The sequence below is a fragment of the Xenopus laevis genome, chromosome 2L (assembly GCF_017654675.1).
Source record: "Xenopus laevis strain J_2021 chromosome 2L, Xenopus_laevis_v10.1, whole genome shotgun sequence".
Classification (NCBI taxonomy): Eukaryota; Metazoa; Chordata; class Amphibia; order Anura; family Pipidae; genus Xenopus; species Xenopus laevis.
The window spans coordinates 95,437,063-95,455,680 of NC_054373.1; the positions used below are offsets into that span (position 1 = coordinate 95,437,063).

At 36.5% G+C, this 18,618-nt stretch overlaps 1 protein-coding gene across 3 annotated transcripts in view; it reads left to right on the plus strand.

Annotated features, from left to right (window-relative positions):
* The window catches only part of med13.L (mediator complex subunit 13 L homeolog), a 61,500-nt gene that overhangs the window by 10,882 nt on the left and 32,000 nt on the right, over positions 1–18,618 (plus strand). The window contains exons 3-7 of one of the 3 annotated variants that reach the window (XM_018246834.2): positions 6,313–6,481; positions 13,952–14,097; positions 14,218–14,415; positions 16,588–16,785; positions 18,003–18,165. In XM_018246834.2, the coding sequence (XP_018102323.1) occupies positions 6,313–6,481; positions 13,952–14,097; positions 14,218–14,415; positions 16,588–16,785; positions 18,003–18,165 (874 nt within the window). The remainder of the gene's footprint in view (positions 1–6,312; positions 6,482–13,951; positions 14,098–14,217; positions 14,416–16,587; positions 16,786–18,002; positions 18,166–18,618) is intronic. The other 2 variants (XM_041582218.1, XM_018246835.2) reach the window with 2 other exon arrangements.

The window sequence follows — 18,618 nt, forward strand, 5'->3', positions numbered from 1 at the left end:
GATCCAAAAGATTTATGTTTTCCTGCTAAAAGTTTGCTTTTTAAATGGCCACTTTCTGTAACAGAATGAAACCAAATGTTTGCTTAAAGTTTAAAGTTGCTTACAGTTTTCTCTTGCCACTGAGAATTAAAATGTACTCCTTTCACTTTCAAACCAACCTTTTTACTTAGGGAAAAACAAGAAAGCCGTTTAATAGAGCATGTGCTAAATGCTTAAATACACGTTTCACAATGACAGGTACCTTGATTTTCACTAATCGTGTAGAAGTGTTGCAATCTGATCCTCCCCTAAATTAAAGAGCTGCTGTATTTTGGAATGCCTTGCAGCTTGGTTAGTCTGTGCCATATGCTCGCTAGCTTTCTCAGGTGTCTGGTTACATGCTCAGAGATTTCTCTTTCCTCCCCTTCATTTTTGCACTGCATGCATTTTCAGTGTATCTGCCTTGTGCTTTGGTTTTCCCCCAGTTTTTTCTAAAATATATCGTTTTTTTTTTTTAAATTAATGCTCTTTGCAGTGTAAAATAATTGCTGCAATGGATACAGACTATTAACTAGTCAGTGGGTGCATTTTTAAGGCTATGCAGTGGTTGGAAACAAGCTTGTTTTATATGGAATACAGCGCTCAAAAAACAAGTAGGTGTGACAGTTGACTGCTCAGTTGCGCTATAGATTAGCCTATTATTTTGCTAGCAAGGGGTCGCAACTAGCACAGTCTCTGAGGATTGAAAGAAACAGCCTTTTTATTATGCACAATGTAAATAGAACACATTTTAATGTACATTACAAAGTGCTTAATTGCTTGCTATGTATAGAATCAAAGGGAACACAATTTTGTCTCCGCTTTTACATCTGTGTGAAAGTTATGTCTGCTTATGTTGTAATGTCCCTAAACTGACCAAAAACAACAATATTTACATGTTGAAAGCATTGCTATAGGTTCATATAGATACAAACATCAACATTCAGAAAACCTTGCATAGTGCAGATTGCTTCTAATTATCTCTTTAATTGACATCGCTTGGAACAATGGCTGTAACTTTAGAGGTTATTTCCCTCTCTTTTTAACCCTGTGGCACTGGCTTATAATATAACCAACCAAAAATATAATGAATAGAGCTTATGATCATTTATAATGTGTTAAAAAAAACAAAACACTGAATTTCTGGTCACTTATGCAATTTATAATCTAAAATATCATATACAGCTAACAGCACTTTAGTTACTCCGTAACTTGGTCAGTAAAACAACTCATTGGCCCCAATCAGCCTTTCATGAGTTAATCAATTATTTTAAAAAAAGAAAAAAAAAAAACACCTTAAATCTAAAAAAATATCCTTCTGCATCTCCAGTAATATATATTTTGGTAAATATTAAATGAGTTAATGAAGTTTACAATGGTGGTTCAAAGTGCAGGTTGGCTAGCAGTCGTGCCCAACCCCACTCAGATCACATGCATCTTCCAAAGGTTATTGCCAAGGGCACAGGTTTGTTTACTGTTAGTAATGGCCACCAATGAAGTGCAGATTACACTGTATTGGTTAGTCTTTAGTCCCCGCTAGATCTAATAACTCAGTTATGATGTTTCCTTGTATTCCTATTCAGATTGTTTATCTAGTACTTTGTTAGGGGTTGGTGGGTTTTTGGAGCTTTTAAAGAGATACTGACACTAGAAATTAAACTTTTCTTACATCTGTCATAATATTGCATTTGAAAACATATAACTTTGCCATAAAGTATTTGCACAATGCTTTTACATTACCTGTCTGATGTTCCTGTATGAGGGGGCTGCCATATTTGTACAGCAGTAGTCCATTAGCATTAGAAACTTTGACAGGCTGAGATGGGACAGTCAAGTTTAGAAACTTCAACTAACAATAACTTGGATGCACTAACCTCTCAGCAAAAAAATTATCTTTATCTTTGCGGCTGTGGCCAGCTTTAGATTTATCATCTGTTGAGGGCTGAGAATTGACCTCTTTCTGTGTTCTTCAACACATGGTGAAGAGGCATTGTGGTTTTCCAGCATTATTCACACTAAACTATGCATGTTGCGCACCAACCAAACACTGGTTTCTAGTGTCTTTTAATTGCTTTCTGATGCCATTCACTCTAGTGTATGTGCATGCATATCTCTGTTGGGGTAATTACATTACAAGCTTTTTAGATTGATCTGAATGTGTTATTTGTTATCTTATGTTTATATAGCACCAACATTATTATGCAAACTTGCAGATTACACTGTATTGGTTAGTCTTTAGTCCCCGCTAGATCTAATAACTCAAAGTTATGATGTTTCCTTGTATTCCTATTCAGATTGTTTATCTAGTACTTTGTTAGGGGTTGGTGGGTTTTTGGAGCTTTTAAAGAGATACTGACACTAGAAATTAAACTTTTCTTACATCTGTCATAATATTGCATTTGAAAACATATAACTTTGCCATAAAGTATTTGCACAATGCTTTTACATTACCTGTCTGATGTTCCTGTATGAGGGGGCTGCCATATTTGTACAGCAGTAGTCCATTAGCATTAGAAACTTTGACAGGCTGAGATGGGACAGTCAAGTTTAGAAACTTCAACTAACAATAACTTGGATGCACTAACCTCTCAGCAAAAAAATTATCTTTATCTTTGCGGCTGTGGCCAGCTTTAGATTTATCATCTGTTGAGGGCTGAGAATTGACCTCTTTCTGTGTTCTTCAACACATGGTGAAGAGGCATTGTGGTTTTCCAGCATTATTCACACTAAACTATGCATGTTGCGCACCAACCAAACACTGGTTTCTAGTGTCTTTTAATTGCTTTCTGATGCCATTCACTCTAGTGTATGTGCATGCATATCTCTGTTGGGGTAATTACATTACAAGCTTTTTAGATTGATCTGAATGTGTTATTTGTTATCTTATGTTTATATAGCACCAACATTATTATGCAAACTTGGTGCATGTTTAGTTAAGTACACTAGCACTGGTAAAATGTATTTGAGAAGAGCGAACATTTTACACTTATAAAGGAGCCAATGTATACAGCATATACAATTGTGGAAAATATATATTTTGTGGACTTAATAGGGTGTAAAGTTAAGATGAATGTACAATAGAGATTTGACTGTTGTGTGCAGACAGTATTAAAGTGGCCATACACAGGCAGATTTAATTTACCAATTCTGGCCCTTTTAGTCCGATTTGGCAGTTTATCTGCCCATTAGTGATGTTCGGGCTGAGCAAAGCTCGCTGGATGGCACAAATGGGGACAGGGTTTCTGCAATTATATAAATTGAGGCACACAGAGACGGGGCGAAATTCAACCCAAAACCTGCTCATGGCCCAAAGATTTCATGCAGTAGCCGGCCCGCACATCACTACTGTCTGTGTATGGGGCCTTTGACAGGCCCGTCCAACAATCTGACCAAAAAATGAGGCGGATGTCGATTGGGCTGGTTGTATTTTTCCAGATGGATTGGGGAACGCATTGGCTAGTAGATGCAATCCTTGCTCTGATGGCTCCTATTACCGCTGTAATCATTTGTCCTTAGGGCCAACAATCGGGTTAAAGCTTGATATTATCCACCTTAGGCTGAAATATTGGTTAAAGTGATTTGATTTTTAGTGATTTTAGAAGTATTTGTAATTTGTATTTTCTTCTTGTTTGAGTCGTCGGGATATAAAAATATAGAATATAAACAACCAGAAACACATACTTCTTTCAGTAGCAATTGCATTTAAACATAACTTTAAAACCACTGGAAATATTTAATGTACTGGTAATATCCTTAAAATGGCATCATTATACAAAAACATGTTCTTTTGGGAGGAGATCCCCTCCACTCCTTTTAAGAAGACTTGGTAGTCCCTTACATGCTTATCTTTAAACAGAGAAGCAAGCTTGATACTTTAGAATAGCTATTTTTAGCCATCTGAATTCTCCTGTGACAAATGCTGAGCAGGGGCTTTTGCTGCTCATTGAAGCTCATGCTAGTGATTCCTAATACTAGTGGCTACTAATATGTGTCAGACCGTCCACCACTACTCTCGCTGTGTTCTCCCCCCTCTTATCTTGACTTTTTCACCAGTGGGTGTGTGTTCTAATATTTACTCGATGCCCAATCTGTGCCATCTAGAGACATCCTGGTGCATGAATTAGAGAGAACAAACATGTCCCTGCTAGCTAGCTGTGTAAGAGATTGTATGGCTGTTCACATCTATAGTTAAGTATGAATAAAGTGTGAATAAATAAACTCGCTTAACAAGATACTACTAGAGGATTTGTCTTTGTCCCAAATAAAAATAATTTCTATATCTATATTAAATCAGTTGCCTGTCTTGCTATGTATGGCCAGTTCCTTTTGTTATTGATTTAAGTGTCGATGACACTATGATTGGCTTTTCAATACCCACCTCATATCCTTACCCTAAAACAATTGTTCTTCAAATTATTTGCTCCCAAAGGTTCCTTCCTGTATTAAGCGCTCTCTCTTCTGCCATCACTACAAACCCGATGTTTTAATTTGTGGTTACTATGCTTATTCAATATATGGTTGTCATATTTGTAATTAACTTTGATTTTTAATCTTGCTCAAATCGAATACAGTTGTCGCAGTGCATTGTGTAGAGCGGTTGCATGTTTGACCTATTTAATGTAGCAGCAGACGTTCCTCCTAAATGGTTATTTTTAGGAGCTGCAGTCATCTAGGAAGTGATTAGTGCAGCACTGCACTTAATAGAGAGAACACTGCAGAATTCACATTGATTTTCTTTTTAATGGAGGGCCTCTAAGCAACACGAAAATAGCCGTGCATAATCTGTCAGGGTAATACTAAATGAAGGTTCAGGATAGAGTGTGCATTTTGTTATGAATATAATATGTATACAGTATATGTTACATGAAAAGAAACAGTTTGTATGCTTGGCTTTTGTGCTCCTTCGTTCTAATGGTGAGACCTGCAACCATGAGCACTGCTGGCAAGTGGATGTTTATGGTATCCCTTTCTGAACTTCAAGTGAACAGCTAAGCAAAAGAATTGTGCCTGCGGTTAAATGACTTCTCATACAGAAAATGCAAACCACATGTACAGCCGTTAAAACACCTGTTGATAGATAATGGCTTGTGCTGGTGCTCTATTTTTTTTATTGTCTGACATTTGTATTGCTTCATACATAAAGCACCTAAATTGTAAGCTTGTTCTTTTCATATATGTCTGGTAGAGAAGAATACTTGTATTTTGTTATAGTTACCTAGACCTATAGGCTGAGGTTCTTCCCAAGCCTGAATTATTTACTTTTTTATAGCAAGGTAGGCAGTGGACCCATAAACTGCCCTTTAAGATATACTTTAATAATGTATTGCAAGACATTGTTTGGGTTCACTGTTGGTAGATGTTATACGATTCTGAAAATGGTAAATCATTCTGTGGAATTCAACTTGCTGTATGCTTTTTTTTTTCCCCTATTAATAACATTGGGATCAACCATCATTTTAACCGGCCAGGCCGGTTAGGTCACAACCCTACCTCCCGCACAACAGCTGGACTGGTTTGTGGTGTAAAAAAAAAAAAAAAAAAAAAATAGATCTCTTGAAGGGAATTTACTTTCAAAGTTGCTGCCCTCCAGCTGTTGTGAACTGCTCTTGTAATACTGTAGTTTTCACAACTGAAACAGGATGGCCACAATTTGGCATTCCTGACTAATTTGGTTGCTTAATAGTGAGAAAATGGTAGCATGGTATTATGGCATGTTTTATCTAAAAGTTCGTGTACGTGGATGACTCTAATCAAACACTTGGCCTAGCTGTCAGTCAGCTGTCACACTCTGTAATATCATGCCCTGTTCTAGCAAATGTTAATTGTGTATGCTACTGTTTGTAAAGAAAATTGTAGTTAATTGTTCATTCCTTTTTTTTTTTTTAATGGAAAGTTGTATGTTTCCTCTTTTACTGAATGTGAAAGCATTTTGTAGAAATGGCAGGTGGGGTCTTTGGCCAATAATGAAACTCCGTTATAATATTATAAATTAATCTCTTTACATGTCCAGCGAGTATAAAATGCAAAACATTTTTAATATTCATTCAGAAACTGTTCAGCACGTCCCTGCTTCCACATATTTCATGGGCCAATTCTGCTTTACAACTGTTATAGATGAGACCATATATTTCCAACAAATTGTATCTTCATGCAATTTTTATTTATTTATTTTTTTATAATCTCATAAACCTATTTCTCATTTGTTGCAAAGAAAACAAATCCCTCCGTGATGAGGTAAGAATATTGAAATGGGCCTCTGAAAATTAAAAGTGCAGATGTCTTTTGTTTTCACAGATGAGGAAGATGGCATTTGGGACAATGGGCTTTCCTACGAGTGTCGCACCTTGCTCTTTAAGGCTATACACAACCTTCTGGAAAGATGCCTCATGAACCGTAACTTTGTGCGCATCGGGAAATGGTTTGTTAAACCTTATGAGAAGGATGAGAAACCAGTTAATAAAAGGTAAACTTTAAAAATATTTTTTTTAACAAAAAAATATGAAATTGTTTTAAAGCCAATAACTGCTTAATTTTTTGTTTTTCCTGTTATGTTTCTATTGTAACAGGCAAAATGAAAGCTGGAGTTCTAGCCATTTTAGCATTCATCTGTTTAGGAAAAATATGCATTTCAGCGATCAGAGTAATTACGAAACTGTTGCCATCTACATTTGCTGTTTAATAATACTGTTATGATTTAATCTTCCAGCTGTGGTAAATAAAATATCAATGTTGTATAACACATGTTATTTCATCTGTGTGTTCCAAAACAACGTTGATAAGAGACTGGGCACTCCAAGTCTTTTAAATATACCTCCCAACTGTCCCGTTTTTAGAGGGAAAGTCCACTCTCTTTTGATAGCTCAACCTGCAGTCCCACATTTGTACTGGAAAGTTCAGTTTTTCTCTGCACTGAACAGCCAGAAAAAGAAACAAAGTTTCTAACTTAATTGGCTTTTGGCAGAAAGCCCAGAGCAGAACAGAAGATAAGATACATTTGTAACAATTCAAATGCATCTAAATAAGCAATCTAGATAAGCAAATAAGTAATTGTAGCAATATAAGAAAACAGGTCCCTTGGGAAAAGTTAAGCTGGCCATAGACACAAAGATCTGATCGTACAAATCGAGGATTCATACAATTTTTGGACCGTGTGTGGAGAGTCCCGACATTTTTCGTCTGGGGGAGATCGGTCGATCGGACAGGTTAAAAGATTTCTGTCGCCTGCTGATATCTCTGCATGTATTGCCGATCGTACGATTTTCAGAGGGAGACTGTCTCTAGCTTTGGTCGGACATAACTTTCGTACGATTGCTGTCAGGGGCAGAACATCGGCGGATCTGTTCTTTTGTGCTTTATCTGATCTGAATGGTTAGTGGCAGGTCGGGAGATGAGAATCATCGTACGATCGGATCTTTGCGTCTATGGCCAGCTTTAGAAAAAAATATGAGAAACAGAATTATGTTCAAACTTTTATAACCTGCGAAATTTTGTAAAATGAACATGGTAATTGGGGGTGTGGCCACAAAAATACACGCAACTTTTTTTCCTTATTTTTATTTCAAAAATAGTTGGGAGGTTTATTTTAAATATAGATGTAATTGCAACCTATATGCCAGTTCCACCAATAGTCCACTATATTTATAAATGCCAACATGCTTTACTAAATATTTATAGATAGTATCCATATCAAGGAGGATGCCAGGAGTTGTAGTCCTGAAATGTTGTAGACAGACACCAAGTAGTTTTTAACACCAAAATGTAATTTGTATTTGAGTTATGATAAAAATGTATTTTCCCTGACCCAGTGCTCCCTAGCGTCAGCTATAGACATAGTCCATGTTTTGTTATTGCTGCTAATGATATCACATGTGTATTCGGCCTCGTGTTTTTATATGGTCATGAAACTCCTCGGTAACTTATATCCTTATATTTTACCAGAGGGGGTACTTTATTCACTATATAAACTGTGCTAAGTGCAGTCATTGGTTATAATCAAAGCAGGGATTTATGACTCACTGAACTTGTGCATTATAATAAAGTACCCCCTGTTGCAAAATTTGAGCATATTCGAATCTCAGGGTTACATGACCTTCAGCCTCATGCTTTTATATGGCCATGGAACTCCTCGGTAACTTATAATATCCTTATATTTTACAAGAGGGGGTATGTTATTCACTGTATCTTGCTTCTGTCAAAGTTTACAGTGATTGCCTTTTCAGATCTTTTTCTCTTGAAAACACAATGGTGTATTCTGGAAACATAGTTTCAGATTTGTTAGATAAGTTAGCTCAGTTCCATCAACCATGCTTAATTTCCTGGAACAAATTTTTAACAAGAACTCTTCATGCACTGCAGGACCTGTGGGCTGCAGGATGTAAGCAAACAATACACGGCGGGAGGTATCAATCTCAAGATCACTTGCAGTTTTGCATGCTAAATTATTTGTTGCAGACAGGCATGCGTTAAGCCACAGATGGGGTTTCAGCTCACAATTTCATGTTAAAATATTGCTAGACGATGGCTTGAGTAAAAAAAAGCTTTTTGATATTTTTTTTTGGTCATTTTGTTTAGTCGTGGAACAGTACAAAATTGTTTTCCCCATGTGCGCCTAAACGCTAATTTTAATTCAGTGCTGTTAAGTGCTTCATAAATATTGTATCAACTTCAGAATAGCTTCCTGATAGGTGTGTTTTTGCCAGAAGCACTACCTTTTAATTGTTATCCACTCTCAGCTCTTACTGCAGCAGAGGTTAATTCCCTATGCATGAATCTTCTCTGCTCACAGAAATGTTTGAATTGGCTTCTGCTTGCGCCTGCAGACCTGCTGGCTATAGGGAAGAAGCAGCGTTCCTCTAATCTCTTACAGCCCCCTGCTCTGTGCTATTGCTTCATGACAATCCCAACATAAACACAGTGCTACACAGTAGGCTACTTCTGCCTCCAGCCCGAGGTACCTGCCTGCCAAGCATCCTCTAACAAACCACTTCCAGACAAAATAATCTAAGAAACGCCTGGCAGCTGATCTGGCTGTCTGCCCAAAACCCAGATGACTATTTAGAGATGAGGATAAATGATTGAATGTAATACAGGCACCACAAAAGTTCTCAACACAAAATGTGTTGTCGATGCACATAAAAATAATAGCCACAGTATTTAAGGGTTTTAGGTGAGTTTATTAAACAGGTATGTGACAAAATAACATGGCAGAAACAAACTGAAAGTAATTATAGGTATCTGATCCGTCATCTGGTAATCCATTATCCAGAAAGCTCTGAATTACAGAAAGGCCATCTCCCATAGACTCCATTTTATCCAAAAAAATTTGCTTTTTTTCTCTGTAATAATAAAGCAGTAACTTGTACTTGATCCAAACTAAAATATGATTAATTCATATTGGAAGCAAAACCAATCTGTTGGGTTTATTTAGGGGCATATTTATCAAGGGTTGAAATTTCGAATTTGAAAAACTTCAAAATTCAAAAAGACCAACTAAAATTAAGTCGTGTTTTTTTTTTTTTTTGGCTGAATTGGTCAGTTTTCGATCGAATAGGTCCGTAGTTGACCGAATTCGAATTAATAGCACATTAGATCGAATTAGATTAGAAGTTTTTCCGAAAAAAAACGTTGATTTTTTTTCATAGTCCACCAATTGACTCCAAATAGGTTCTAGAAGGTCCCCAATAGGCTAAAACAGTAATTCAGCAGTTTTTAGATGGTCGAATTCGAATTTTTAAAGACAGTACATGATAAATTTTAAAATTAATTTTTTTTGCAAATTTGAATTGAATTTGGACTTCCCTAGTCGAAGTACGCAAAAATAACTCTAAATTTAAATTTTTTTCATTTGAAATTTCACCTCGACCTTTGATAAATCTGCCCCTTAATGTTTACATGATTTTCTAGTAGACTTGGGAATGAAGATCCAAAATGCAGAAAGATCCCTTATCCGGAAAACCCCAAGCATTCTGGATAACAGGTCCCATACCTGTACTAAAAAATTAAAGACCCAGTTGCGCACGCTCACGCAAAATGGACTTCATATGATTTACCGTTATCCTACAGTTACGGAAATCAGAATTGTGGGAGCGGCTGTGTAGATGGATTTTGCATTGGTTGCTACTTCCATAGTGGTCATAAGCTACTTCACGTAGAAATGTAGCAGAGCTAAAGTAAAACTGTATTTGCTATGAGCACTGCCATATATTGGGTTCCTTTTTGTATATCCTCACTTATTAAATTTGATTCATAGTTGGAATAAAAATCTTTGTCCATTTAGTTAGTTTGGTCTTGGCTCATATTTACGTCTCTGCAAATAACTTTGAAAGCGAAGTACAAAGTGCTCATCCTCCGCTTCAATCGGTTCAGGCAGCTAGAATAAAATGTCTGATTATTATAGGTTATTGGTTTCGAAGGATCTTTGCACCATAAATGCAATAGTTTTTTTTTTTTCCTATTAAACAGTGGTTTTCCAATAGACCTTTGGAGCCATAAAAATAGGTTAGACTGGATATAAAAAAAAATATTTATTTGTAACATATGGCAACCAATCAAACGTTCACATGTACTATTTAACAGTAGATGACTAAGAGAAAATAAATATTGGGTGCTGTAGGTTATTGCCCAGTTTAATGTGCTCCTTGTTGATAAATACTGTATGGATTAGTTGGTAGGTTCAGGTGTATGTTGTAGTTTATGCATATATGGGTAGTTCTCTATCCTCCTTTAGACCCAGTTGTATTTTCTTTTAGGAAGCTGTAGTTGGGTTTACATGATTAAATGTAGTGTTTGGGCTGCTGGACCAGAGTCCTGCTTAATGTCTTCCAAATATTTGTGCATTAGTGTCATTTTTATGCTGCTGTAAATATCAGTGCATAGCTCATCGACTCTTCATTGATTTTCCTGCCAGTGGATGTGCATTTATATTGATTATGCTATCAATGAGTAGAATTAAACCAAAGTTAAAAGCATTTATATACCCCAGCAACTTTATTATATCACCCATTTCCTTATTCCTCTTTGTAAAATATAAAAATGTTTTAATCATTAACATATCTTGCCATTGCCTGTCTCGATATTGTTGGTAAAGAGGCAGTTTACTCCCCTTTTCAGCATTAAATAGGACATGTGCTGAACACTCCCTATTGTAATTATGAAATTATGTTCTTAAACTGACCAGTGCAAAATCTGAAATTTAATATACAGGTATGAGATCCGTTATCCATAACCCCGTTATCCAGAAAGCTCAGAATTACGGAAAGGCCGTCTCTAATAGACTCAATTTTATCAAAATAATCCAAATTTTTAAAAATGATTTCCTTTTTCTCTCTAATAATGAAACACTACCTTGTACTTGATCCAAACTAAGATATAATTAATCCTTATTAGAAGCAGAACCAGCCTATTGGGTTTATTTAATGTTTACATGATTTTCTAGTAGACTTAAGGTATGAAGATGCAAATTACAGAAAGATCCATTATCCGGAAAACCCCAGGTCCCGAGCATTCTGGATAACGGGTCCAATACCTGTAGTCACATTCTATAGTTGTTACATCTTTAAGAGCAGAATCAAAACAAATTAGCAGTCTACTGAGAAGCCCGCTATAGAAACAAACCTACGGATGGATGATTTGTTTTGTTGTGCTACATGCTCATACATGTACATGTATAGGATCCCTTATCTGGAAACCCGATATCCAGAAAGCTCAGAATTACGGAATGGCTGTCTCCCATAGACTCCATTTTATCCAAATAATCCAAATGTTTAAAAATGATTTCCTTTTTCTCTGTAATAATAAAACAGTACCTTGTACTTGATCCTTACTAAGATGTAATTAATCCTCATTGGAATCGAAACCAGCGTATTGGGTTTATTTAATATATAAATGAATTTCTAGTAGACTTAAGGCATGAAGACCCAAATTACGGAAAGATCCGTTATCCGGAAAAACCCAGGTTCTGAGCATTCTGGATAACAGGTCCCATACCTGTAGTAGACTGTAGCATTACATTCAGTTTCGGTGAAAATAAGTGAAAGAAATACAAAAATTCATATATATTTATTAAAAAGGCACAAAATATGTTCTTTACAAGCCCTATTTGTTGGTGATGTTGAAAATTAGGTATACCAAAGTGTGTAAGACAATGTGCTAAGGAATCTATATGATGTAAACGCTTTCCTGAAATCCATTCAGTTGGCTGTGGCAATTCAACAATTTGTTGGTTTAGTAGTTTTTGATTTATCATTGAGCAGGACACATTTCTAGGGAAAATGTGTGATTTACTAATGAATTTTGAAAAGGCTTATGGTTTTAACATGAAATATTAGGTTCAAACCATAAATACAAAATATTTAAAACATTTTCGTTGGAAGTGGTTCAAAACAATCCTATTGTTCTTGCAAATAATTAAACCTTGTGAGATACACCCAGTTAATCCCAGGTGCATTGGTCCCGATCGATCAGTCCGTCATGATTGGTTTGGGTGTAATCCTCCAATCTGCATGGTACAGATATTAAAATAATGGAGTGGAAATGTAAACCAGGCTTCAGCCTATCTACAGTAGGATTTTACTGTGTGCCTCTTCCAAGTTGACTGGCATCCAGTGCATGTGTGGTACTCTGATAAAGTGTGTTGAAGGTTCGTGGGATGCATTAATTGCTTGACTGGTGGAGTGATTGATATGGCTCAAATAATAGCAGTTCAGCACTGTTTCTCTAGTAATGCTGACAATATCCCTTTACAAGCATTGCAGATTAGATTGCAGTCGTAAAATGATAGGAGTTCCTATATTCGTTTAGACTTCTTGCAGAGCTGCGGAGTTGGAGTCGGGAGCAGCTCGTTGAGCTTCTATGAAGAAAGATATGGCAGGAGCATTAGGTTTACCAAATGTTTTTGCTTTATGTATTTTAACTTGGATATTTATTTAGAGTTACCAAAGTACATGATTTATATTTTTGAACTTTGGCAGTGATAAAATGCCTTGTATATTGTGTACTTAACTTCTTTCAATCAATATGGAAAATACATTACAAAGGAGTCAGGTACTATAAACTGAGGAGTCGAAGGATTTATTTACCGACTACAGCTCTGGCTTCTTGCCCTTTATTTCAATTCACAGATTATCTCAAATTCACTATGCCAGTCATACTGTGGCTTGAAATAAAGGGCAAGGAGCTTAACCAACATACTGTATGTGTCATTGCTATTGTTTTACGGTTGCACTGTATGTAGCTGTTAAAAGTAACTGTAACACCAAAAAAACTGTTTTAAAGTAATGAAAATATCATGTAATGTTGCCCTGCACTGGTAAAACTCATGTGTTTGCTTCAGAAACACTACTATAGTTCATATAAACAAGCTGCTGTGTAGCAATGGTGGAAATTGAAGAAAGACTATATGGCACAGGTTAAATAGTGGATAACCAATAACATTATGTTCTACAAAGCTTATCTGCTATCTCCTGTGTAACCTGAGCCTCATCCGTGACTGATTCTGACCACTAGTTTAAATGCTTTTGGCTTGGTAGAATTAACATAAATAGGGCATTTGTGAACCCCAATAACTGTGCAGTTAAAGCTGACTTTATTATGACAGCCACCTCTAAGGTTATCTGGATACATTTCTGTTCTTTCAGTGTTAATAGAACTTTATGTGGTATACAAGGCAGAACAAAAGTCATTAGTCTAAATTATGTTTAAAATCTCTCAAATCATGCAGAGTAATTAGATTGGGCATTTACTTTCTTTAGTTGTCAATTGAAAGAACTACCTCTAGTTCTGTAGAATTCTGTTTTAGTTCCTAAATGTTGCTCTTGAGCTTTAAATTGCTAGCATAACCGTTTTGCAAGCCGTTAATCTCAATAGTGCCTGAAATCTTTATTGCTGTGAAGAGGATTCATGATCATTTAATGCTTTTTTTTTTTTTTTTTTACAGTGAACACCTATCCTGCTCTTTTGCTTTTTTTCTTCATGGAGACAGCAATGTTTGCACAAGTGTGGAAATTAATCAGCACCAACCAGTATATCTTCTTAGTGAGGAGCATCTTACGTTAGCCCAGCAATCGAACAGTCCATTTCAAGGTAGTGTAGAAAAATACTGTTTACTCAAATGGATATTTCAATGAATGTTTAAAATACTCTGCACTGTCACAAACTAATATCTTTTACATTAATATTTATTTTTGTTTTTTAAAACCTTAGTTATACTTAGCCCATTTGGATTGAATGGCACCTTGACAGGACAATCCTTCAAGATGTCAGATTCGTCTACCAAGAAACTGATTGGAGAATGGAAGCAGTTTTATCCCATTTCATCTAGTGTAAAAGAGTCCTCTGAGGAAAAGCATGAAGAAATGGATTGGGAAGATGACTCTTTGGCTGCTGTTGAAGTATTAGTTGGTAAGAATATTACTGCTATACATCAAATGCACTACAAAATGTAGCAGTCATGTAAGTACTTTACTGTTTAGGCTATTCCAGGGGTTTCGTACATAAGGTAGTTACAAATATTCCAGCTTCTGTGCTTAATAATTACACCAGCCATATTTGGCTGAACCCTTTCTATTACAAACATCAGTTAAGTGTCTTACACGTTGGCAGTGACACTATGCAGCAGTAGGGTATTCTTTAATGCATACTTGTATCACTTCCCTGTGGTTACATTAAACACTGTATAAACAGGTAAACAAAACAGTGCTGTTGAATAAGTAGGAATATTCAAGTAACTTAATAAAATATACAAACCTATGAAAAAGTTTGGAAACCCCTCTTAATTCTTTGTAGTATTGTTTATCATTGATTGAACTTCCTTTTAATAAATAGCATGCCTAATGAAAACCGTAGTATTTCAACAGTGACACAGTTTGTTGGATTACCGAAAATATGCAATATGCATCAAAATTAGACGGGTGCATACATTTTGGCACCCCAACAGAGATATTACATCAATACTTAGTTGAGCCTCCAAACAGCCTCTAGATGCCTCCTATAGTCTTTGATAAGTGTCTGGATTCTGTATGGCCTTATTTTTGACCATTCATCCATACAAAATCTCTCCAGTTCAGTTAAATTTGATGGCTGCTGAGCATGGACAGCCTGCTTCAAATCATCCCATAGATTTTCGATGATATTCGGGGGATTTTGATGGCCATTCCAGAATATTGTACTTCTTCGTCTGCTAAATGCCTTTGTAGATTTCGTGTGTTTAGGGTCATTGTCTTGTTGGAATATCCAACCCCAATGCAACTTCAATTTTGTGACTGATGCTTGAACATTATTCTGAAGAATTTGTTGGGTTGAATTCATCCGACCCTCGACTTTAACAAGGGCCTCAGTCCCTGAACTAGCCACACAGCTCCACAGCATGATGGAACCTCCACCAAATTTGACAGTAGGTAGCAAGTGTTTTTCTTGGAATGCGGTGTACTTCTTCCGCCATGCAAAGCGCTTTTTGTTATCACCAAATAACTCAATTTTGTCTCATCAGCCAAAGCACTTTGTTCCAAAATGACTGTGGCTTGTCTAAATGAGCTTTTGCATCAAACAAGTGACTCTGTTTGTGGTATGAGTGCTTCTTTCTCATCACCCTGCCATACAGATGGTCTTTGTGCAAATTGCGCTGAATTCTAGAACGATGTACAGATACACCATCTGCAGCAAGATGTTCTTGCTGGTCTTTGGAGGTGATCTTTTGGTTGTCTTTAACAATTATCACAATCCTCCACATATGCTGCTCCTGTATTTTTCTAGGCCTGCCAGACCTTGGTTTTACAGCAACTGTGCCTGTGGCCCTCCATTTCCTAATTACATTCCATACAGTTGAAACTGACAGTTTAAACCTCTAAGATAGCTTTTTGTAGCCTTCCACTAAACCATGATACTGAACAATGTGTTTTCAGATCTTATGAGAGTTTTTTTGAGGATCCCATGCTGTCACTCTTCAGAGGAGAGTCAAACAGAAGCACAATTTGTAGTTGGCCACCTTAAATACCCTTTCTCATGATTGGACACACCCGTCTGCTTAACGAGCTAATCCAACCAATTTGGTGTTGCCATTAATCGGTATTGAGCAGTTACATGCATTCAAATTAGCAAAACTACAAGGCTACCCAAGTTTTTGCACAACCAGTTTTTCACATTTTATTTAATTTCGTACAACTGACTACTGCTTCACTAAAAATCTTTGTTTAGAAAACACCCCAGTACTCAGTGGTATGTCTTTCATTTCCCAAGAACATCTGTTATCTTTTTTTTGTTGAAAGTCGAGTAAATTAATATGCAGGCTGAGAGAGCTCTCCAAACTTTTTCATGACTGTATTTTGTAGTGTTTTTAAACTTCTATGCACCACTAAAGTATATGAAAACAGCCTTCCTCTTGTTGACCATTTTTTCACTTTGATTGGTGCTACTTTGTTGAAAAAAATTTTGAATTTTAGATGTTTAGTCTAGCCCTTCCTGTGCAAATTATATTTGGTAATTTCTTGTAAAAGTTGTTTTCAGGCTTTGTAGGATGTCAAACTATAGTTTTTATAATTTGACTTTTTGCCAATAAAAAAAAAATTTGTCTTCTAGCTGGAGTCAGAATGGTCTATCCAGCCTGCTTTGTCCTAGTTCCTCAGTCAGACCTTCCTGTTCCCAGCACTGTTGGGTCTTCTCACTGTTCAAACACCTGCTTGGGTGTGCAAGTGCCTGCTTCTTCCAGAGATCCAGCAATGTCCTCTGTAACGCTCACTCCTCCAACATCCCCAGAAGAAGTACAAACAGGTAGCAGTATGTATATTCTTTCCACTTTATATCCGTGCCCTGACATAAGGGTTTCTTAACAGAACAATGTGAGCATCAGTTAATGATGAATATTTCAATAGAATCTTGAACTTGTTTCAATCATTATAATAAAATGTAGATATTAAAGTCCTTACTTGGTTGTTTGTGATGGTTCAATTAGTATAATTGTAATGTTTGTAACTGCTGCGCTCTGGGATAATAAATTGATTTTGTCCTTTTACTTTTTTTCTTTACACGCTTTTGATAATGCTCAAATAATAAAGAAACTGGCTGCTTTAAAAGGGTTTATTAATCCAAAAAATTTTTTTCTATAGCTTAGCTCCTCCCCCCCCCCTTCCTCGACCATCGACCATCCTTCCCTCGACCATCGAATTGGCTACTTCGACCTTCGAATTGGCTACTTCGACCTTCGAATTGGCTACTTCGACCTTCGAATTGGCTACTTCGACCTTCGAATTGGCTACTTCGACCTTCGAATTGGCTACTTCGACCTTCGAATTGGCTACTTCGACCTTCGAATTGGCTACTTCGACCTTCGAATTGGCTACTTCGACCTTCGAATTGGCTACTTCGACCTTCGAATTGGCTACTTCGACCTTCGACTACGACCTTCGAATCGAACAATTCGAACTAAAAATCGTTCGACTATTCTACCATTCGATAGTCGAAGTACTGTCTCTTTAAAAATTTCTTCGACCCCCTAGTTCGCCACCTAAAACCTACCGAGGCCAATGTTAGCCTATGGGGAGGCTTCCTAACAATTTCCTGATCAAAGGAATATCCTTCGATCGATGGATTAAAATCCTTCGAATCCTTCGAACGATTATTCCTTCGATCGTAGGAATGTTTTACTTCGGTCTAATATCGAGGGTTAATTAACCCTCGATATTCGACCCTAGGTAAATCGGCCCCTTAATGAATAGATGAGATTTTGGTAATGCTTTCATAAAAACCCACTGATTTGTCCTTTTCTCTTCACTTCCCTGGTGGTTGTGTAGCAGAAAAAGATTTCTGCTACATTATTTTAATAGACAGAACCAGCAGTATAGAAAGGGAAAAAAGTATTAATTCCAATTCCATCATTGCCTTTTTTTATAATTTTTCAATTACTTTATTATGATAAAAATAACTCCATAGATACATCTTTTTATTTTCCCAAATACTTTCTCAACTTTTAAAAACTTTTTTTTTTTGTTGAATAGTTGATGCACAGTCAGCGCAAAAATGGGTGAAGTTTCCTGCTGTGTCAGACTGCTTTAACTCTGATATAACTAGCCATCATGGTGGCATGATTCCAACCAAATTAGCTAACCATGTGGTCGATAGAGTATGGCAAGAATGCAATATGAACAGAGCACAGAACAAGTAAGTATTCAGTTTCTTAGGTATTTTTTTCTTGGACTAAATTTTGTTTCCGCTTTAGTATTCAGACTGTTAAAGGAACAGTAACACCAAAAAATTTAAGTGTTTTAAAGTAATGAAAATATCATGTACTGTTGCCCTGTACTGGTAAAACTGATGTGTTTGCTTCAGAAACACTACTATAGTTCATATAAACAAGCTGCTGTGGAGCAATGGCGGAAATTGAAAAACTGCTATATGGCACAGGTTAACTAATGGATAACAGATAACACCATTAGACAGACAGAGCTTGTTTGCTATCTGCTGTGTAACCCGAGTCTTTTCTCCTTTGAATGGCTCCCCCCATTGCTACACAGCAGCTTATTTATATAAATAATAGTAGTGTTTCTGAAGCAAACACAGCAGTTTTACCAGTGCAGGGCAACACTGCATTATATTTTCATTACTTTAAAACAC